At 40.7% G+C, this 22,481-nt stretch overlaps 1 protein-coding gene and 1 pseudogene across 2 annotated transcripts; both read left to right on the top strand.

Annotated features, from left to right (window-relative positions):
- On the top strand, nt 1–536 carry LOC307099486 (large ribosomal subunit protein uL22-like; annotated as a pseudogene). Its single transcript has one exon. The product of its transcript is annotated as a large ribosomal subunit protein uL22-like (transcript).
- Nucleotides 537–5,390: 4,854 nt separating this feature from the next.
- ZCCHC10 (zinc finger CCHC-type containing 10) lies at nt 5,391–21,232 on the top strand. Its single transcript, XM_079771072.1, has 4 exons — nt 5,391–5,460; nt 12,381–12,542; nt 18,251–18,292; nt 18,901–21,232. Exons 1-4 carry the CDS (start codon nt 5,420–5,422, stop codon nt 19,166–19,168), a joined length of 513 nt encoding a protein of 170 aa, XP_079627198.1. The 5' UTR covers nt 5,391–5,419; the 3' UTR covers nt 19,169–21,232.
- Nucleotides 21,233–22,481: the final 1,249 nt, after the last annotated feature.

Below are 22,481 nucleotides of genomic sequence, written 5' to 3'. Positions count from 1 at the left end.
ATGGTTTGTTATTCACTAGACCCAGAAAAACCCACGAAATCATGCAAACCCAGAGGCTCAAATCGCCATGTTCACTTTAAGAACACTCGCGAAACTGCCCAGGCCATCAAAGGTATGCATATTCAAAAAGCCACCAAGTATCTGAAGGATGTCACTTTAAAGAAGCAATGTGTGCCATTCCGTCATTACAGTAGTGGAGTTGGTAGGTGTGCCCAGGTGTAACAGTGGGGCTGGACACAGGGTGGGTGGCCCAAAAAGGGTGCCACATTTTTGCTGCACATGCTTAAAACTGCTGAGAGCAATGCTGAACTTAGGGTTTAGATGTAGACTCTCTGGTCATTGAGCACATTCAGGTAAACAAAGCTCCCAAGATGCAGCGAAGAACCTACAGAGCTCATGGGCAGATTAACCCATACATGAGCTCTCCCTGCCACATTGAGATGATCCTCACTGAAAAGGAGCAGATTATTCCTATACCAATAGAGGAGGTTGCAGAGAAGAAACTGAAGAAACAAAAATTTATGGCCCACGAGTAAATTCAGCATAAAATCCTATCTAATAAAAGAGTAATATGCAAATTAACATCACTCCACTACACCCAAAAGCAACGCCCACCAGTCAATCAGGAGTGAGTATGCAAATTAACCCAACTAAGGCGGCTGCAGCCACAGAGAAAGCAGAAGGCTTGGGTTGCCCCCAGCGATGGAGGAAGCCAAGCTTTCCACACACCCTGGCGGGCCAGGCCTCCACTCAAGGCTACAAAGTTTCAATTATAGAAGATAAATAAATCCCAACAAAAATGGCTGTGGCCACGTAGCAAGCAGGAGGCTTGGCTCCACTTAAGGCTGCAGTCTCAATTATAGAAGATATATAAATCCCAACAAAAATGGCTGTGGCCACGGAGCAAGCAGGAGGCTTGGCTCCGCTCAAGGCTACAAAGTTTCAATTATAGAAGATAAATTCCAGATACCAGAGCCTCCGCTTAGGTGGCTGGGGGGCGTGGCCAGCCTGCAAACCACCACAGGCCCCTCGCCTAGGCCGCCCCATACCCCAAGGGAACCCCCACCCTGATCCGGGACACCCTTCAGGGCAAACCAGCTGGCCCCCACCTGTGCACCAGGCCTCTATCCTATCTAATAAAAGAGTAATATGCAGATTGCTCATCACTGCAACACACAAGATGGCTGCCCCCATGTGGTCAAAGATGTCTGCCCCCATGTGGACACAAGATGGCTGCGACAAGATGGCCAGCAGGGGAGGGCAGTTGGGAGGGACCAGGCCTGAAAGGGAGGGCAGTTGGGGGTGATCAAGCCTGCAGGGGAGGGCAGTTAGGGGTGACCAGGCTTGCAGGGAAGGGCAGTTGGGGGTGACCCAGGCCTGCAGGGGAGAGCAGTTGGGGGGGACCAGGCCTGCAGGGGAGGGAAGTTAGGAGTGACCAGGTCTGCAGGGGACGGCAGTTAGGGGCAAACAGGCTGGCAGGGGAGCAATTAGGCGTCAATCAGGCTGGCAGCAGAGTGGTTAGGGGGTGATCAGGCTGGCAGGCAGAAGCAGTTAGGGGCAATCAGGAAGGCAGGCAGGCAAGCAGTTGGGAGCCAGCAGTCCTGGATTGTGAGAGGGATGTCCGACTGCCCGTTTAGGGATTGGGCCTAAACGGGCAGTTGGACATCCCTCGAGGGGTCCCAGATTGGAGAGGGTGCAAACTGGGCTGAGGGACACCCACCTCCATGCACGAATTTCATGCACCGGGCCTCTAGTAAATCTAATAATAGTAAAAGCAGAATGTTGATTGTCTTTATTACTAAACTAGAGGCCCATTGCACGAAGAGCCTTCGTTCTGGCCTGTGTCTGCATTCTTTCTCTTTGCTGCAGGCTCTGGCCAGAGTCTGCAGCCTTTGTCTTCGCTGCAGACTCTGGTTGGAGTCTGCCACCTTCGCTGCAGACTCAGGCCGGAGTCTGCAGTCTTGTTTTTGCTGCAGCCGGAGTGCCGCTCCTGTAGATCCCTTTGCCCCCGCCTTCCCTCTCATAGCAGGCGTCCTGCCCTGCCCAGCCACTCTGAACCTGGAGCAGCTGGGCGGCTGCCATCTTTATCCTTCTAATTTGCATATTCCCTCCTGTTTGGCTGGTGGGTGTAGTGGAGGGATGGTCAATTAGCATGTTTCTCTTTTATTAGTGTAGATATATTTCAAGTGATCAAACACATTTTCTGATTACAATTTAAAAATAGATTATTCTGTTCTTCTGCCATTAATTTGGTTCAGAAACATGCTGTTTTGAATATCTTGCTGCTTTTTTGGATAAGATGGGATTAAAATTTGGAGTTCTGAAAAAAAATAAAGCCATGTAATTACCAGAAAATAAAGGTGAATAAATACATATTCATATATATTTATATAAACACGCAAACATAGTGAACTTTTGTACGTATAACGCAAAAAAAAAAAGCCTGTAAAAGCAAAAGATAGAAAAATGAATGCAAAACAACCACAAACAAAATAAAAGACAATAAATACAAAGTTAAGAAAAACTATCCAAAATTGGGAGATAAGGCAAAAATATTACTGCTTATTCTTTCAATATCATAATTCTTTCAATATCATAATAAAACAATAGAAAATGGCCCAGACTCTGTAAAATTCTATATTAATGTATAAAAGTTTGATAAATTGCAAATGGTTTTTGTATAGGAGTGATGCAAATGATTTTTGTCCAAAGATTAGAAAAGATATGCCCAAAGATTATGCTTTTATTGCACTGTAGAACAATAAAAGTTTTGTGTTTAATTTAACAATCTAATTTCAGCATTCTTTCTTTAACTTCAGTCTCTTAAATTCTGCCTTGAATCAGCTTTACTATCCTGCCAGTCCCCTATTAATGAGTTAAATAAATCACTGGCATGTCTTCCTTGTGAATATTTCTCTCTTTTCTGCATCCAGCGCAGCTAGAGAGCGGTCCGGTTCCTGAGTAGGGGCTGCTGGGGATTGAGAAAATGAAAGAAAGAGACAGACACAGAGATGGAAGGAAAAAGCTGGGGCTGGGTGGGACCACTGTCCTCTAATGGAGAGACAGGGACCCAGAAACAATACAGTGCGTTTATTTTATACAGCAAAAACCAGGAAGTTTTACTAAAGGTCAAGACAAAGGAGATTATGTGCATTCGTGGGTGGGCCCGAGTTGTATTCATTCCTGGTGCTTGGCTGTATTTAAATAAGGAAACCCACCCCCTGGCACCTGGGCTGACAACACTCCTGCCTCTGTCAAGGTGTGTTTCCAGGATGTGGCTCTGCCAACGCCACTGGATTCAGCTGACAATAATTAAAGAAATGCTCATGTACCTCCCCAGGCACTCTCTACACTTCGTTATACACATTTGTATGCTTTATAACATTTTTTTGTTTTGCTTTTAATTTTTTTTAATTTATTGATTTTAGAGAGAGAAAGGAAAGGAGAAAGAGAAATAAACATTGATTTGTTGTTTCACTTATTTATGCATTAATTGGTTGATCCTTGTATGTTCCTTAACTGGGGATCAAACCCACAACCTTGGTGTATCAAGACGATGCTCTAACCAACTGAGCTACCCAGCCAGAGCTGATTTTACTCTTTAAAAATTAATGTTTGTCCTAAAAGAAAGATAAACATAGAATTATCATATGACCCATAAATTCTACTTCTAGTTATATATCTAAAGAAATTGAAAGCAAAGACTCAAATAGATACTTGTACACCAATGTTCATTAGCAGCATTATTCCCAATAGCCAAAAGGTAGAAACAAGTGCCCATCGACAGGAGTAGATAAGCAAAATGTGTTATATAAATACAATGGAATATTATTCAGCCATAAAAAGGATGACGTTCTAATACATGCTACAATATGAATAAACCTTGAAAACATTATGCTAAGTACAAAAGTCAGACACAAAAAGACAACTATTGTATGATTTCATATATATGAGATATCTAAAATAAGCAAATTCATAAAACCTTAGAATAGAGCCGTGGTCAGCAAACTGCGGCTCGCGAGCCACATGCGGCTCTTTGGCCCCTTGAGTGTGGCTCTTCCACAAAATACCACGTGCGGGCGCGCACGTACAGTGCAATTGAAACTTCGTGGCCCATGTGCAGAAGTCAGTTTTCGGCTTTCAAAAGAAATTTCAATCGTTGTACTGTTGGTATTTGGCTCTGTTGACTAATGAGTTTGCCGACCACTGCTCTAACCAACTGAGCTACCTGACTAGGGCCACTCAATTATTTTTCTTTAGAGTATTTATGTTTGTTGGACATTATCTCTTTTTATTATCTGAAGAAAGCTCCACGTGTACAACAACTTTATTCATTCAGTGCTTTATCCTCAGTTCCTAAGACATTTTAGGTGTTGGATAATTATTAATTTGAAAAGTGAATGGGGCCCTGGATGGTTTGGCTCAGTGGATGGAGCATTGGCCTGCAGACTGTGGGGTCCTGGGTTCGATTCCAGTAGGGGGCACATGCTGGGGTTGTGGGCTCAATCCCCATTGGGGGTGTGTGTGCAGGAAGCAGCCCATCCATGATTCTCTCTCATCATTGATGTTTCTGTCTCTCTCTCCCTCTCCCTTCCTCTCTGAAATCTATAAAAATATATTTTTAATAAAAGTGAATGGGGACTCAGAAGCATATATTTCAAAGTTATATGTTTTAAAAAATATAGATTTAAGGTAATAAAATTTCTATAATCTGACACTAAATGCTAACATAGCCTAAAATAATTATTTGTAGCATCTTTTACCCATTGACAAAGAAGCTTTACTTACATAATGTCATTTGGTCCCTATGAAATACATAAAAATAGAAATAAACATACATTCTCACTTAGTGGTTTGCTAAAGTCAGTCTTTCAATTGATAGTCTCCACCCAAGATTGGTTGAATTCGCGGATGCGAAGCCTGTGGATAGGCAGTAACAACTGTATTTATTTTTTAAAAATATATTTTATTGCTTTTTACAGAGAGGAAGGAAAAGGGATAGAGAGTTAGAAACACCCATGAGAGAGAAACATCGTTTCGTTGCCTCCTGCACACCCCCTACTGGGGATGTGCCCGCAACCAAGGTACATGCCCTTGACCCGAACTGAACCTGGGACCCTTCAGTCCGCAGGCCGACGCTCTAACCACTGAGCCAAACCGGTTAGGGCACAACTGTATTTATTGAAAAAAATAAATCCTTGTATAAGCGGATCCGTATTGTTCAAGGGTCAACAGTACCTCCGGCCTCACTCCACTTGCGCAAACCAGAGGCCCACACCTCAGACCCAGCTCCCACCCCAGCCCAGAAGCCGCGGAGGTGGGACTAGCTCCGCCCACGCCGGCGTCCTCTGCGTTCGAAGTCCCGCCCCTTCCAAGGAATATCCCAAAATTCAGCGCGGCATACCTCCGCCGCGCTAAGATGGCGACTCCCATGCATCGACTCATAGCCCGGAGACAAGCGTAAGTGAGGGCCCTTGTTGGGTGCGGGGCGGGCTGGGGGCGGGGAGAAGCGCGTCAGCCGGCGGTTGAGCGTCGTCCGGATGCGTTGCCGGTCTCGGATCCTCAGGCGGATCGGCAGAGGGTGGATGTTTTTCTCACACGGAGCCTCGTCGCTGCTCCGGCGGGGCATAAAGTTTGGTGTCCGTGGGCTAGCGGTATCGTAGAAGACGGCTGCGTAGGGTGCACGTAGCGGGACCCGGGGCTGGGGGTGAGTTAGTCTGAAGAGAGCCTGGAGTTTGGTTTCCCGGACGGGGACGCACAGGAGTTGGTCACTTAGTGGCTTGTGCCCCTTTGCCCACCCAGCCGCCTACCCCTCGCGTGGCCCGGGGAAAATGAAGGCCTGATCCTGACTCCCTCTTCTCGCCGACGTAAACCTTCTTCAGCTTCCTATATGCCCCTTTCCTATCGCCTTCCCTAGGAACAGTCTGACCACAACGCCGACTTTTCTCCCAAGCTGTCTCACTTTCTGCCATTCATTCTGTTCAATAAGTATTAATTGATTCACTACCTGTCGCTCTGTGTCAGAATTTGGGTATAAAAGCAAAAGAGGGGTTCAAGACAAACTCCGCTTTCGGGGAGCTTACATTCTAGTGGTGGGAAGAGTCGATAAACTAAACATTTTAAGTAAACACAGTTGGTGATAAGAACTTTGAAGCAAACAACAGGTGGTGGAAAGAGGGAAAGGTCCGGGTTAGGTTGGTTGAACAGGACAGGTACTTCTGAAGAGGTGACGTTAGAACAGAGATTAAAAGTGTGAGACAGGAGCCAGTCATGAGAGGATTTGGGGAAGGAGCATCCAGACAGTAACATAATTGCTTTGAGATAAGAAGTTCGCTTTTTAGAACTGAAAGATGGCCATTGTGGCAAATGAGGGAGAGGGAGTGGCACAAGAGGTTTGCTTGTAGACAGTGCAGGAATCATCCCAGATACCCCTTTCTTGTAAAGCCTTTTTTGCTTCTGCCAACCTGCTCACCCAAACGTTTGCCTCTTTTTCATTTGCAGCATTTCATGCCATCACCATTTGCACATCAATAATATATCACTTACGTTCTGCTAGCATATACTGTACATGTTTATGTTTCTTTTTTTTCTCCTTTCTTTCTTGATTTTAGATAGAAAGGAAGGGGGAGAGAAAGAGAAATACATGGCTTGGTTGCCTCCAGTAAGTCCCAGACCCGGGTCAAACCTGAAACCTAGGTATGTGCTGTGATCAGGAATGGAACACATGACCTTTTGGTGTATGGGATGAGGTTCCAACCAACTGAGCCACACTGACCAGAGCTATATTTCTTTTAATATTTATAATCTTTATTCTAAGAGCCCTGTCCATTTTCCTCTCCCCTCCATCAGATTCTGTCTGTCCTGCCAGTTAAGAGTTCCTTGAGCATAAGGATAAAGACTTAGAGAGTCAGAGTACGTAGTATGCTTGATGAAGGAAGAAGACTTTAAAGTCGCACAGTTCTGAGACCAAGAATGGAGTGCTAATAATACTTAAAGAGCATACTAAATGATGTCACCAGGGTGCACTCTCAGGCTTGTTCTTTTGGGTGTTGGTTCCATACTTGCATAGGTTCAGTCCTTTGGTATAAAGATGGCTGCAGTATCTAGGGTCATTTATATCCTCTCAGCTTCAAGTTGATGGCATCTCATTGGTCTAGATTGGGTTACATGCCCAACCCTGAACCAAGTCTATGGGATTGTGAAGCTCTGATTGACTTAGACCTCATAATCTTCCCAGTACAATTGAGTGGATTTCTACAAATCAATGATGAGCTGGATGGGTGGGTCAGAGGAAGTAATGAATGCTAGATCGGCAAAACCAACCAATGTATACTCTAAATATGAAGTGAAAGTAAGACTTTTAGCACCTAAAGAATATTGCTATTTCTTGTTTCAGAAGTATTAGAAAGTTACACAAATGTTCCATTTCTATGATATGCCTGTATTTGGGTACATGAATAAAAGACCAATCTTACCTTTGGGAACTTCTGGTGTTGATGGGAAGAAAACATATGGTGTATAATAAAAGCTATATTGACAAGTTTGCAGACAGAGAAGGAGGGCCTTTAGAAGCTGGGGTGGAGGGGTGTCCAGGAGAGCTTGGGGAATATTTTTGGTGGAGAACAGAAAAGAGGACTTTGCTTTTAATTTTATTTTCATCAAAAAGGTTTAATTTTATTTATAAAGAGCATATATTACTTCCATAATGACAAGTTTTAAGCTGCTTTTAAGTTAGTCAAGAGAAGAGAAAAAGTACTGTTACCTTTCTTTTAAAAAATCTTTGGACTAATAGAGAAAAATAAGAGGAAACTAAAAGAGCCTAAATTTGAACTCCTCATGCAGCAGATCTTGCAGGGACTAATCTAAAAGCAGTTGAAGTGAGATTATTTTCACTTTTTAAATTGTAATTATATGTACTCATATTCATGTAAGTAGATTATAGAATCTTGGCACTATTTCGGCCATTTCTTCTATTGAAACATTCACTGGATTCCACTACTATCTCTTCAGCATTCAGGTTAGTTATCTAACTTTGGCTGCAAGACCTGCAATAACATATTCACCTCCTGAAGTAGCCTGTTACATTTTTTAACTCTCAAAAAATTTATGCTGAGCTGAAAGGAAAATAATATTTGAAGCTAAACTCTGCTTCCTTTTAACTTTCCAACTTATAACCTAAACTGATTTCAGTCAATTAAAAACCCTAAGTGTTGCCCAGCTGGAGTGGCTCAGTGGTTGAGCATAGATCTATGAACGAGGAGGTCAGGGTTGGATTCCTGGTCAGGGCACATGCCTGGGTTGTGGGCTCAGTCCCCAGTGTGGGGCATGCATGCAGGAGACGGCCGATCGGTGATTCTCTCTCATCATTGACGTTTCTATCTCTCCCTCTCCCTTCTGAAATAATAAAAATATATATTAAAAAAAAAAAAAAAACCTAAGCTTTTTCCATTTGAATTGCCATCAAGTCGTTTCCTCCGATTTGTACTTGAACTGATTTTCAGATTTACTCTTACTCTTGTTAAATTTGACAAAGAGTTCCAGCCTGTCAGGACCTTTTTGGATCCTGATTCAGTCATCTGTCGTATTAGCTATCCCTCCCAGCTTTGTGTCAGCTGCGAGTTTAATAAAATGCACATAATTATAAAAATGTTGAACAAAACCAAACTGAGGACCAAACCCTGCAGGCCATTGCCCGATACCTCTCTATATATGATTTGCTTCAACCTGTTAAACAGTACTCTGATCATGATGTTCAACTGATCTACCTAATTATTCTGTTTTGTTTGTGAGAGACTTTCCAGGATGCCTAATGAAAGATCCAAAAGGCAATGTAATATTATGTAATGATCTGATATCTAGCTAGGTGTGATGGCTCTCCTTTCTGAATCAATTTAATAAATCCAGCCAGAATTTTGGCTAGAATAGATGTCAAGTTCACTGATCTAGTTTGAGGAATCTACCCTTCTCTTCACTTCTAAAATCAAAACAGAATTTGCCTACTTCCCATCTTTCAGCACCACTTCTATATTCCAGAGTTCCTCAGATTACCAGTAGCAGTCCAATAGTCTCACCTGGGAAAATCTCTGATATGTCAGAGAGCATTCACCTGGTCATATAACTTAAACACATTCGAAATGGATAAGGGCTCTGTTATATAATATACTCCTCAAATACTCTTTTTATTCCGTGTACTAGAGGCCTGGTGCACGAAATTTGTGCACAGGTGCAGTCCCTAGGCCTGGCCAGTGATTGAAGCATGAGCCTCTGCTGTGGAAGGGCAGGTACCAGCTGACCTCGGGGCCCTGGGCAGTACCTGGGCCTTCGGGCCCCCACGCGCCCCCCTCCGCCTGAGTCATGGGGCTCCCACCCGGCTCCCTCAGCGCCTGGGAGTTGGGCGGTGACCCCACCCCCTGCCGCCACCGCTGGTTCCCGACTGCAAAGCAGTTGGCGGGGCAATCAGGCCCCACTCGCACCCGCCTTGGCCTGTTGCCACCTGCTCACCTGCTCCACCGCTCCATCATCCTGCTGCGGTCCTGCTCTCATCGGGGCCAGCAGCGCTTCTACTGCCGCCAAGGCCCGCCATGTTCTGTGCCGCCCCCTGGTTATCAGCGCACGACATAGCGAGCAGTTGAACTCCCAGTCGAGGGGATAATTTGCATATTAGGCTTCTATTATATAGGAGGATAATAATACCTGAGTTCAGACTGAAACAAAATAAAATAGTCCTGCTTGATCTCTAAGCCCATAATGTGATATTGGTGACCTATTTACCTAGCACAACAAATAGTGAACCTATCCCTTTTTATATTTTTTGTGCTTTAAATATAACTAATACACAAAATAAAATAATTATTTTATATTCTTGATATTTTTCACTAGTATCAGCTTATTTTGGCAGATCCTTTCAGATTTTTCTCTTATAGGTCTTTACCAACAAAAAACAACTTACTGAGATTTTTATTGGCATTACTTTAAACCTATAGGTCAATATGGAGAGAAGGGACATTTTTACAATATTGAGTCTTCCATTCTATGAACATGATATCCCTCTATTAGCTATTTATCTAAATATCTAGTTCCTCTCCGTAATCTTTGCTTTCTGCACAAAAGTCTTACACATACTTTATTTCTAGGTATTTGGTACTTTTTAGGATATTATAAATGACACCTTTTAAAATTTCATTTTTTAAAATATATTTTTATTGATTTCAGAGAGGAAGAGAGAGGGATAGAGAGATAGAAACATCAATGATGAGAGAGAATCATTGATTGGCTGCCTCCTGTATGCCCTCTACTGGGGGGATCAAGCCCACAACCCCAGCATGTGCCCTTGGCCAGAATCGAACCTGGGACCCTTTAGTCCACAGGCCAACGCTCTATCCAATGAGCAAAACCAACTAGGGCAAAATTTCATTTTTTGCCTGGCCTGTGTGACTCAGTGGTTGTGTCGACCCATGAACCAGAAGGTCACAGTTCAATTCCTGGTTGGGGCACATGCCCAGGTTGCAGGCTCGATCCCAAGTAGGGAGCGTGCAGAAAGCAGCCATTTCATGATTCTCTCTCATCATTGATGTTTCTCTCTCTATCCTTCTCTCTTCCTTTTTCTTAAATCAATAAAAACATATTTAAATAAATTTTTAATTGTTTTTATTATATAGGAACAATTCATTTTTACATGTTGACCTTATCTAACACAGTTTGGCAAACTGAATCCTGCCTGCTGCCTATTCTTGTAGTCTTTTTTTTTTTTTTAATATATATTTTTTATTGATTTTTCACAGAGAGGAAGGGAGAGGGACAGAGAGCCAGAAACATCGATGAGAGAGAGACATCGACCAGCTGTCTCCTGCACATCCCCCACCAGGAGATGTGCCCGCAACCAATGCACATGCCCTTGACCGGAACCGAACCTGGGACCTTCCAGTCTGCAGACCGACGCTCCATCCACTGAGCCAAACCGGTCTCGGCTATTCTTGTAGTCTTGCAAACTAAGAATGTTGTTGTTGTTTTTTTAATTAATTATTTATTTGAGAGAGAGAGAGAGAAAGAAACGTTGATCTATTGTTCTACCCAATTCATGCATTCATTGGTTGATTGTTGTATGTACACTGATGAGGGATCAGACCTGCAACCTTGGTGTATCAGGATGCCACGCCAACCAACTGAGCTACCTAGCCAGGGTATGAAGAATGTTACTAATATATATGATCAATTTGATGATGGGGAACACAACTTTGAATCTCAATTGAGTGAAACGTTATCCTCCAAAAAAGAATTCCATTCTTCTCATTAGTAAACCTCTCTTATTTGAAATATTTTTATTAACAAAATATCTCCGGAAAATTTTCTTCTCTTCTGTTATATAAGTATCTACATAATATTCTCACTTTTTTCCTTAAATATGTTTTTATTGATTTTTTTTTTTTTTAGAGAGAGGGAAAAGGGGAGGGAGAGAAGATAGAAATATTTATGATAGAGAAATATCAATCGGCTGCTTCCTGCACACCTCCTACTGAGGATTGAGCCTGTCACCCAGGCATATACCCTGACTGGGAATCGAGTCAGCAACCTCTTGGAGCTTGGGACAATGCTCAGTCCACTGAACCATGCTGGCCAGGGATAATATACTCACTTTTGCCTCTTGATCTGCAAAGCCTAAAATATTTACTATCTGACCCTTTACGGACAGTTTGCTGATCCAATCCAAAGCCTTGCTAAACTCACTCATGAATTCAAACTATTGAAAATATTTTATCTGTAGATCTTTTGGATTTGCCATGTGCATAGTACATCATCAGTGAGGAATGACAATTTTATTTCTTCCTTTCCAATTCTTTCATCTGCTTTTCTTTGCTTGCTGCATCTTAATCTAATTTCAGGAACTGAGATTTTTCTTAGTCTCCTAGATGTCTAGAAACCAGGCTGCCCTCCTTATATGGTTGGTTTATTCTTAACGGATAGACCCTCTGAGTCCTAACTGCAGATACAAACTACAGGGCTGACCACTCTGGATTTCTATTTTCTTCCATATCTTGGCTTGGTTATTCTTTACCTTATTGTTCTCTCATGCCTCAAGCAGATTGTTTTAAATGTTTTGACTGTCTTTTCTAGTTCTGAGCCTAAGTGTTTTCTGAGTTACCTAGTCTGCCATTGCTGGAATGGAATTAAGGAATGAAGATTTGAGCTAAATTCTGTCTTAACTTCAAGGTCCATGCTCTTAACCACTGACTATGCTGTCTTGTGATTAAACCTAACATAAACAATTTAAAATGTAAAATGATGTTTGTTTCTATTTAAAAATAAGCACCATTTTACACATTATATTGTTTATGCTTTTCAGGGCAGAATTTAAGACCTGTATTCTGATTTTTGCCCTGTAGTGAAGCAAATAAACAACATGTAAGATGTCAGAAATGCTTGGAATTTGGACATTGGACTTATGAATGCACAGGAAAAAGAAAATACCTACATAGGCCTTCAAGAACAGCAGAACTAAAGAAAGCTTTAAAAGAAAAAGAAAACAGATTATTATTACAACAAAGGTAAGTTTACATGTGATAGCTAAAGGAATATTTTTTTCCAAAGGAATCTTTTAATTTATATTTATAGACTTTATTAAGGGCCTAAATGTTTCATGGTTGTTATCCAGATTTAGATTACAATATTAATGAGTACTTATTATGTGCCAGGTACTATACTAAGCTCTTTAGAAGTATTAGCATATTTAAGCATCATATCTATAACATAAAGGTAACTACTATTATTAATCCCCATTTTACGTATGAAGAAACTGAAGCATGGAGAGGTTCAGTAACTTGCTCAGTGTTGTCACACAGCTAGTAAGTAGAAAAGTTAAGTGTTAAACCAACCTGTCTTTTTAGAATCCATGCTCTTAATCATTTTGCTTTATTGCTTCTACCTATGACAACAGAATACACATAGTATTATATAAGCTGTTATAAAAAGATATCCAAGATAAGTATCCAGGATACTTATATTAATATAGACTAAGTAGAAAGCAGTATCTACACTAATAAAAGAGAAAGATGCAAATTGACTGTACCTCTGCTACGCCCACCAGCCAATCAGGAGTGGGTATGCAAATTAACCTGAAAAGATGGCAGCAGCCCCGCCCCCCAGCCCCTCCGAGCCTGTGGGAGTCGGAGAAGTCGGGTGCCAGCGCCTGAGGCTGGCTGCGGCCAGGGAGATCAAGAAGCCACCTGCCCTGTGATCCAGGCTGCAGCCAGCTGGAGAAGCCGCCCGCCCCATGTCCGCCTGCCCCATGTCCACCTGCCCCATGTCCGCCCGCCCCATGTCCGCCCGCCCCATGTCCGCCCGCCCCACATCCTGGGGGAGACAGAGAAACTGGGCCCCAGCACCCAAGGCTGGCTGCAGCCCAGGAGATGAAGAAGCCACCTGCCCTGTGATCCCAGGCCGCAGTCAGCCGGAGAAGTCGCCCACACTGCATCCTAGGGGCAATCAAGCCAGCAGGGGAGCAGTTAGGGACGATCAGGCTGGCAGGCAGAAGCAGTTAGGGGCAATCAGGCAGGCAGGCGAGTGGTTAGGAGCCAGCCGTTCTGGATTGTGAGAGGGATGTCCGACTGCCGGTTATCCCCTGAGGGGTCCCAGATTGGAAAGGGTGCAGGCCAGGCTGACGGACACCCTTCTCCCCCCAAGCCCCCTGTGCACGAATTTTGTACACTGGGCCTCTAGTATATAATATGCTATCATTTATGTTAAAAAAAAAAGAAAAAAGGAATAATTGGATTTTTTTGAAAATATAAATGTTCGATAATTATAGTTTCTTTCTAAAAAGGTCTGAGTAGGAAGGAAACTGGAAAATTGTTATTTATTCTTTTATGCCCTTTGAATAAAGCTTTTTAAATTCCTATGAAATAAGTAAGTACATATGCTTTAGAGAAACTGAAATAGGAAGGGGTCAGGTCAACTTAGAAGCAGCGTCTTTAGGACTATTAGCTTTATTAATAGTGTTTTAAATATCAGGACTTTCAAGGAAGCTGCCTTCTAATTTGTGGACATGAGGCTCTTCAAGGGTTATACAGGAGTAGGTAAGTACCGTACTTTCCGGCGTATAAGACGACTGGGCATATAAGATTTTCCTGGGTTAAAAAGTCGTTTTATATGCCGGAAAATACAGTATATTGGACTATATTGATGGGATTAGATATAATGGATTAGATATATTGGACTACCGTATTTTCCGGCGTATAAAACGACTTTTTAACCCAGGAAAATCTTATACGCCCAGTCGTCTTATACGCCAGAAAATACGGTAATCAGTTTCTAGATTATCAACATTCATTATACTTTTTCCAAAAATAAATCTGTATGAGAACTTGTCTCTTGGTTCTCCTTTTCCACTCCCCCTTCTCAACAACCCTTCTTAATTTTGCAAAAAAAAGGCATACTTCTCACCTTCTCTAATCTTAACCTTGGTATATTGCTCTAATGTATAAAAACCTAAAGGTCTTTCAAAATGCTGGTATTGGAATGAAAAAGTGAATGGTTTTAATTATTGGGAGTAAATTATTCTATAAATTTTTTTTCCCAGCAAAAATGAAGTAAGACCTAATTGAATTTTCAATTTATCAGTATATTTTAATGATACATCATTATGTTACTTATAGAATATAACTTGGGAGACATTCAAAGCATTGACTAACATTGCTACAACAAAACACTTTCTATTCCTATCTACCTATTCAGGTTAACAAGGTTTATCAGGTTAAATCCATACAAATTAAATATAGGAATTGAATTGAGGTTGAACCTTGTCATAGTCTAGCAATAAGATTCATAGATACATAAACTAGAAAAATAATCCATGTCATTAAGAGATGTATTTCTAATACAGTTATTTTATGTATAATAGTTACTAAAATTATATAGTTTTACATTGTTCTAATCAACTTTGTAGTAATAACGATAATGCTAACTCAGTTCAGAATTTTTAAACACTTTTAAAAGCTTATGATCACAAGCAATTAAAAGGTACAATTTCAAGTTATGTCTCTTTTTATTACAGAGAAGTATCATAAGTGATCAGTCAATTTTTCAGGCATAAAAATATTTAGGATACATTCTATGGGGAAAGCAGATTAAAAGTTCAAGTTTAAAAGGAAAAAAAAGACAATGTAAAAGTACCAACTCTTAAAAGATAAGATTGTACATGTGTTTTTTAAGTGAATTGTGGTAGGTATCAAATTATTGTGACATTTACTTTTCATTGGATCCAATTATCAAAATCATATAATAATTTTCTTAGAATAATATATAATATGCCAGTGATTATACCATTTGCAAATATTGAAACTTATAATTAAAAAAGTATGAGGAAGAAACATAGTTTTGCAAAATTATTTTATTAGGAATGTAAGCAAAATACGTTTAGAGACCTCTGTCCTAAAATATAAAATATAAGATATGAATAACTTCATCCCAACATTTACTTTTTTGTTTTTCTAGTTGTATTACACAAGTATCTTGATCTTAAAAATACATAGATCTATATGAATTTTAGATATGTCTCTATTACATAAAGACTGTTGATTTTTGGTTTAATGATAAAATGATGGAAGTGTGTGAATTTCAGTGATCATGAATTCTTTTGGTGTGGTTTAATAAATGTACTTCTTCCACTTACCCTCAAAATGACAATTCAGTAATTCTATTATGTAAAACAACTTTACATACATATCTATAATAATAAAAGCATAATATGCTAATTAGACCAGACAGCCGAACAGCCTTCCAGACGAAACCAGGGCTGTGAGGGCCAATGAATTTTGTGCATTGGGCCTCTAGTATATTTATATTTAAAGACTCAGGAAATAAGGATAGAAGCATTACTTAGGAAATATAGAGAAGTCCTGAATATCGAAATACTAAATTTACATGACACTGCTATAATAATAGAAATAATTCTGTAATTTGAAAATCTGATTTAGTATGCATGTTGTTTGGCAGGAATATAACAGCAAGCCATTTGTATATTTCATTCAAAAATCACCAGACTTTGTTCTTGGTAAATGATGTGAGGGAACACAGTCTTCAAGTATTAATTTTCACAGTAAATAACTGAACATTTTGGGGACATACAGAAAAAGAAATGGTTATTTTAAATTAAAGGTTGCTTTTTATATGAAACTAGAGGCCTAGTGCACGAATTCGTGCACCAGTAGGTCCCTTGGCCTCGCCTGTGGGATCGGCTCTCTGACATCCCCCAAGGGGTCCTGGGTTGCGAGAGGGCGCAGGCTAGGCCAAGGGACCCCATCGGTGCACTATCGGGGCCGGAGAGGGACACAGAAGGTTGGCCAGCTGGGGAGGGACAGTGGGAGGGCTCCAGGGCACGTCCAGCCCATCTTGCTCAGTCCTGATCGGCCAGACCCCAGCAGCAAGCTAACCTACCAGTCAGAGCATCTGCCCCCTGGTGGTCAGTGCACATCATAGCGAGCGGTTGAGTGGCCTTAGCACATCATTAGCATATTATGTTTTGATTGGTTGACTGGACGACTGGACACTTGGCATATTATGCTTTTACTAGAGGCCTGGTGCACGAAATTCGTGCACGGCGGGGGGTTGTCCCTCAGCCCAGCCTATACCCTCTCCAATCTGGGACTCCTGGAGGGATGTCCGACTGCCCGTTTAGGCCCAATCCCTGTGGGATTGGGCCTAAACGGGCAGTCGGACATCCCTCTCACAATCCAGGACTATTGGCTCCCAACTGCTTGCCTGCCTGCCTTCCTGATTGCCCCTAACCGCTTCTGCCTGCCAGCCTGATCACCCCCTAACCACTCCGCTGCCAGCCTGGTTGATGCTTAACTGCTCCCTTGCCAGCCTGTTTGCCCCCAACTTCCCTCCTCTGCCAGCCTGGTTACCCCTAACTGCCCTCTCTTACAGGGTTGATCACCTCCAACTGCCCTCCCTTGCAAGCCTGGTCCCTCTCAACTGCCCTCCCTTGCAGGCCGGGTGCCTCCCAACTGCCCTCTCCTGCTGGCCATCTTGTAGTGGCCATCTTGTGTCCACATGGGGGCAGGATCTTTGACCACATGGGGGCAGCTATACTGTGTGTTGCAGTGATGACCAATCTGTATATTACTCTTTTATTAGATAGGATAGAGGCCTGGTGCATGGGTGGGGGCCAGCTGGTTTGCCCTGAAGGGTGTCCCGGATCAGGGTGGGGTTCCCTTGGGGCATGGAGCAGCCTGAGCGAGGGGCCTGTGGTGGTTTGCAGGCCGGCCACGCCCCCTGGCAACCCAAGGGGAGGCCCTGGTATCTGGAATTTATTTTCCTTCTACAATTGAAACTTTGTAGCCTGGAGCGGAGCCAAGCCTGCTGCTCCCTCCGGGGTGGCAGCCATCTCTGTGGCAGTTAATTCACCTTCTACAATTGAAACTTTGTAGCCTTAAGCGGGTGAGCCCGGCCAGGGTGTGCGGAAATCTTTGCTTCCCCTGTTGCCGCCAGCAACCCTGGCTTGCTCTCTCAAGCTCCATTCTGCTGCCATTTGTTTGAATTTGTTTACCTTCTATAATTGAAACTTTGTAGCTTGAGTGGAGGCTTAGGCCTGCAACGGCTATGGAAAGCTTGGCTTGCTCTGTTACCTGGGAAACCTTGCTCTCCGTGGCTGTAGCCATCTTGGATTGGGGTTAATTTGCATACTCGCCCTGATTGGCTGGTGGGCGTGGCTTATGTAGCAGAGTGATGGTTAATTTGCATATTACCATTTTATTAGAGAGGATTATATAGGATGGCCATTTATAATATTACTCTGGAAACTCAAATTATAAATTACAATTGTTGTGCTATTATTTACTTTGTATTTTTGTTCAGGATGTAGTTGATTTAACCACATCAACCTAAGTTCAAAACTAAAAAAAGAATCAAATTGGTTCATTCAGTCATCTTTACCAACTTACCTGGCTTCTAAGATAAAGTTAATAGATAACATGTTAAAAAAAAAAAAAGATAACATGTTTTGCTTCAGTGCTGGTTATGTTACTATGTGCTAGGTTATATTACTATGTGCTGGTTATATTACTATGTACCACATAGAGCCTACAACAGGAAAGTTTCCATTTGGTTATAACAAGTAATACTGGACTCTGAATACATGTTATAAAAGACAAAGTGTTTCTCCAATATAGAATAGTTTTGGGGATAACAGAAGGGTCGGTCTGAGCTGTGCATAATCAGTCTATTAATAGGAGTTTCTTTTTCCCATGTTTATCAGCATTGGAGAAACTAATGTAGAAAGAAAGACGAAGAAAAAAAGGTATGTGGCTTCAGGAGTATTATATAGTTAATATGTAATATTAGTTGGAGGGATAGGAAGAGTGATTTTAAAATAGTAGTTAAAGATTTGAATCTGAAGTTTCTTGTTTGCAATTTTCTGATATGTTCCTCTCTTTACCTATCTGGAATTTATTGCCTTTATGTCTCCTTTTTCTCTTACTTTCCAGAGTCCTTCTACCTGGAAATAGTAAATAATTTCTCCTAGCTTAGAATAGGTAATATTATTAAACTGGTAAGAAATTATTGTCCAGCTATTCCTGGTCTAAAGTAATTGAGATTATGAAACATTTGCCACTTCATGAGGTTTAAATAAAACCATTTGTTATACTGCAACTTTATTCTACTATTATTTATTTGCTGTGGCGCATAATATAGTAGGTATATTATACCATCCAAGAGAGTTAAATTACTAAAGTAAATGACCTTGCTAAGGGATGGAAGGCAGTATGGTTACAATAGTTAGGCAATCCCAAAAGCAGTAAATGTAGGAATAACATGCTAGCAAAGCTTCAGTTATATACATGTACAGAAATTAACATTTTACTAAATGTTGGCTGCCCATGAATATAACTACTGATTGTCTAATAGGTCTAAGAGTGTAACCAGCTCCAGTAGCAATAGCAGTGACAGTTCAGCCAGTGATTCTTCATCAGAAAGTGAAGAAACATCTACCTCATCCTCGTCTGAGGACAGTGATACTGATGAAAGCTCCTCCAGTTCATCGTCTTCAGCCTCCTCCACAAGCTCTTCCTCATCCTCTGATTCAGACTCAGATTCCAGCTCTTCCAGTAGTAGCAGCACCAGCACGGATAGCAGCTCCGAAGATGAACCACCAAAAAAGAAGCAAAAGAAATAGAATCGCTCTACCTATATTGGACTGATGGACCATAAACTTTAGTCTGATTCTCAAAAGGGAATCTAGAATATGTTAAAGCCAAATAGGTTAACTGGCCAAAATTTTGAGAGCTCAGAAGTTTCTAAATGTTTTACATTGTAAGAGCATAAAAAGTATTAATGAAATATATATATATATGTATACTTTTTTATTTTAAGGGTGAACCTTGTTTTTCTTTTTTATATTTAAAGTATATCTCTAACACTTAATCAAAAGCTGAAATCCAGTAATTCTGTTTTTGTGGTAAAAGTTATTTTTGCCCTGGCCCATGTGGCTCAGTTGGTCGAGTGTCATCCCATGCACCAAAAGATTGCTGCTTTGACTTGATCAAGGCACAAACCCAGGTTGCATGCTCAGTCCCTGGTGGAGGACATGCAGAGGCAGCCTGTCAATGATTCACTCTCACATCAATGTTTCTCTCTCTCTCCCTCTGCCTTCCTCTCCAAAAAAATAAAAAAATCTTTAGAGTAAAACAAAACTAAAACTTATCTTTTCTCCCTGTGAAAACAATGCTATACTTTGTTATATGTTAGTGTTATGTATGAGATATATTTTCAGGATAATGCATCAGAATATCTGGCAGTGAATTTCTGTGTGTTATTACGTCAGATTTAATACATTGTTATTATAAGCTTAGGCGTCTTCCTACTATTGATAAATGTGCTCTATTTTTATGTTTATGTTCAGGAAGTTATTTTGCCTTCTGTCCTAAATGAAAAATTCAAGAAACCTATTAATATATTTCTACCTTTTTTGATAGTACAAGTTTCAAGTTACTGTGTTGTATCGTTTATTTTCTTCTGATTCTTAGAGTTACACTTCTCTGAGGAGCATCATTCTAGAGGAACTTAAAAAGGAACAAAAATGTTGAAACTACTTAGGAATCTTGGTGCCTTTGGGTAAATTCAGTATATCAGAAATCAGTCATTTAAAAGGCTAACAAGTAAAAGTGGTATAAATATACACTGAGTGGCCAGATTATTATGATCTCTGAATGCATAATAATATGGCCACTCAGTATATATATATTAGAGGCCTGGTGCATGAATTTGTGCATGGGTGGGGTCCGGCCAGCCTGGCCAGGGAGAGGGGACATGGGTGGTTAGCCGGCCTGCCTGCTGGTCGAACTCCTGGTCGAGGGGACAATTTGCATATTAGCCTTTTATTATATAGGATATACACTGAGTGGCCAGATTATTATGCATTCAGAGATCATAATAATCTGGCCACTCAGTGTATTTCTTTGTTAATATGCTATAAAAAGTACCATTCAAAGGGAGGAAGAAAGGTAATTCTTACAGAAAATGAGGGTGATGTTGGTTGCCTTTTATTGAGATTTTTTTAAGCTTTCATAAAGATTGCCTTTTACCATTTTTATTATTTTAGTAGGACAGTTTATGTGGTAACTGGTCATATACAACAATGTACTACATAAATATGGTGTGTGAACATAGCACATACACAATTGAAATCTAGCATGAAAGGTTAAAAAGTACTGCACAATATTTCTTAAATTACTCTGCTGTGGTAAGAGTATTTAACATCAGATTATTCTGTGATGTCTTTTAAACTTTTTGGAAAAATACATTTGTAAAGAAATCTTGATTTGGGTTCAATATAGGTTTTTAAAACTATGAATGTTGCCTTTTTTATATTTTTATGATAAAGTGAGAGAAAATTACTTTGGAAGAAAATGGGCTTCTGTTTAAATGTTGAAATATATATGTTGTGAGTTTAAGGAGCCTACAATTACCTGTAAGTTTTACAGAACCACCTGCTTTTGGTGATTTGTAAATAAACTCTCAAAACTTCCTTGAAAGGCTTCATACAGAATGTGTCAATTGGCAGGAAAATTTAATAAATTAGTAGTTAAACACATTTTACAATGTGGTCTCTTTAAGGGCAATTTCAGCAGTTAACTTGAAAGAGAAAAAATGTGTACATAGGTAACATCACTTGCAATGAAATAAAGCTCATTGTACTCACAAGTTTATGCTTCTGTTATCTTTTTGCTGTTTTATTTAATGCCAGTCTTTAGTAAATGTATTATATCTCAACCACAACCATTTCAAAAGGAGTCATTAGATCATAGGTTTTCATCCCCAAACATTTTGTTAGTATGATTGTACAATATTGAAATTTTGTCCTGGAATCAAAATAAGGCACTAGGCTACAAGTTAGTACTGGATATGGAAAAAAGTGCACAGAAGGTGTACTTCATAGTTATGGTTTTATGTATTCTTTTAATTTTTATTTTGAGCCAATTGTAGAAAAGTTGTAAAAATATTACAATTTTCATATATACTTCATCTAGCTTCCCCTAATGCTAGAATTTACATAACCATAGTACAATGATAAGAACCAAGAAATTAATGTGATAAACCAAAAACCTTATTCATATATCACCAGTTTTCCCACTAATGTCCTTTTCCTGTTATAGAATATTACCCAGAAAATACATGTACTTACTTATAAGTCTACTGCTGTCTAGCAGTTCCTCAGTCTTTGTCTTTGAGGCCCTTATCACTTTTGAAGAATATCAGTTATTTTGTCTAATGTTCCCCAATTTGGGTTTGTCTGTTGTTTTCTCATTGAACTGAAGTTATGCTTTTTGGAAGGATATCACAGAAATGCATTTGTGTCCTCAGTCCATCATCACAAGATTCCTAATGTCAATATATTATTGGTGATGTTGACCTTGATCACTTGGTTAAGGTGGCTTCTGTCAGGTTTCTCCATTATAAAGTTAGTTAATAAACTAGAGGCCTAGTGCGTGAAATTGCACGAGGTAGCCCACTGCTACTCACAGCCCTGCCTGCCACCCCGTCATGCTAGTAGCCACACCCACCCGCCCGCTGCCTCACCACACTCACCCCACCCACCTGTCGCCCGCCTTGCTGCAATCAGAGCCTGTGGGCTGCAGGGCAGGGACCAAGAGGTGTTCAATGCACCTCATGGTGACCGGTTGTTTGGTCATCCTGGTCGTCATGACACTGGCTTTTTATATATATATATAGATAGATACCTTGGGGGAGATACTTTGAGATTACGCAAATTGTTTCTCCTTACACTCATCCACTTAGTTTTAGTTGATGTTGTCTATGACAGTTGTTTGCAGGGGAGGGTTTGTTAATTTTTTAAATAATTTTTTATTTTTCAATTACAGTTGACATACATTATATTAGTTTCAGGTGTACAACCCAGTAATTAGACATTTCTATAACCTATGAAGTTATCACCTTGATAAATTTAGTACCCATATGGCATAGTAATT

The sequence above is a fragment of the Cnephaeus nilssonii genome (assembly GCF_951640355.1).
Source record: "Cnephaeus nilssonii genome assembly, chromosome: 5".
Classification (NCBI taxonomy): Eukaryota; Metazoa; Chordata; class Mammalia; order Chiroptera; family Vespertilionidae; genus Cnephaeus; species Cnephaeus nilssonii.
Note: the sequence above shows the minus strand (reverse complement) of the source record. Positions and strands in the feature narration are given on the sequence as shown.

Coding starts and splice junctions, on each gene's coding strand:
- ZCCHC10 (XM_079771072.1), top strand. CDS start 5,420: ATGGCGACTCCCATGCATCGACTCATAGCCCGGAGACAAGC. Junction 5,461..12,380: donor CTCATAGCCCGGAGACAAGC/GTAAGTGAGGGC, acceptor TTTGCCCTGTAG/TGAAGCAAATAAACAACATG. Junction 18,293..18,900: donor AGAAAGACGAAGAAAAAAAG/GTATGTGGCTTC, acceptor ATTGTCTAATAG/GTCTAAGAGTGTAACCAGCT.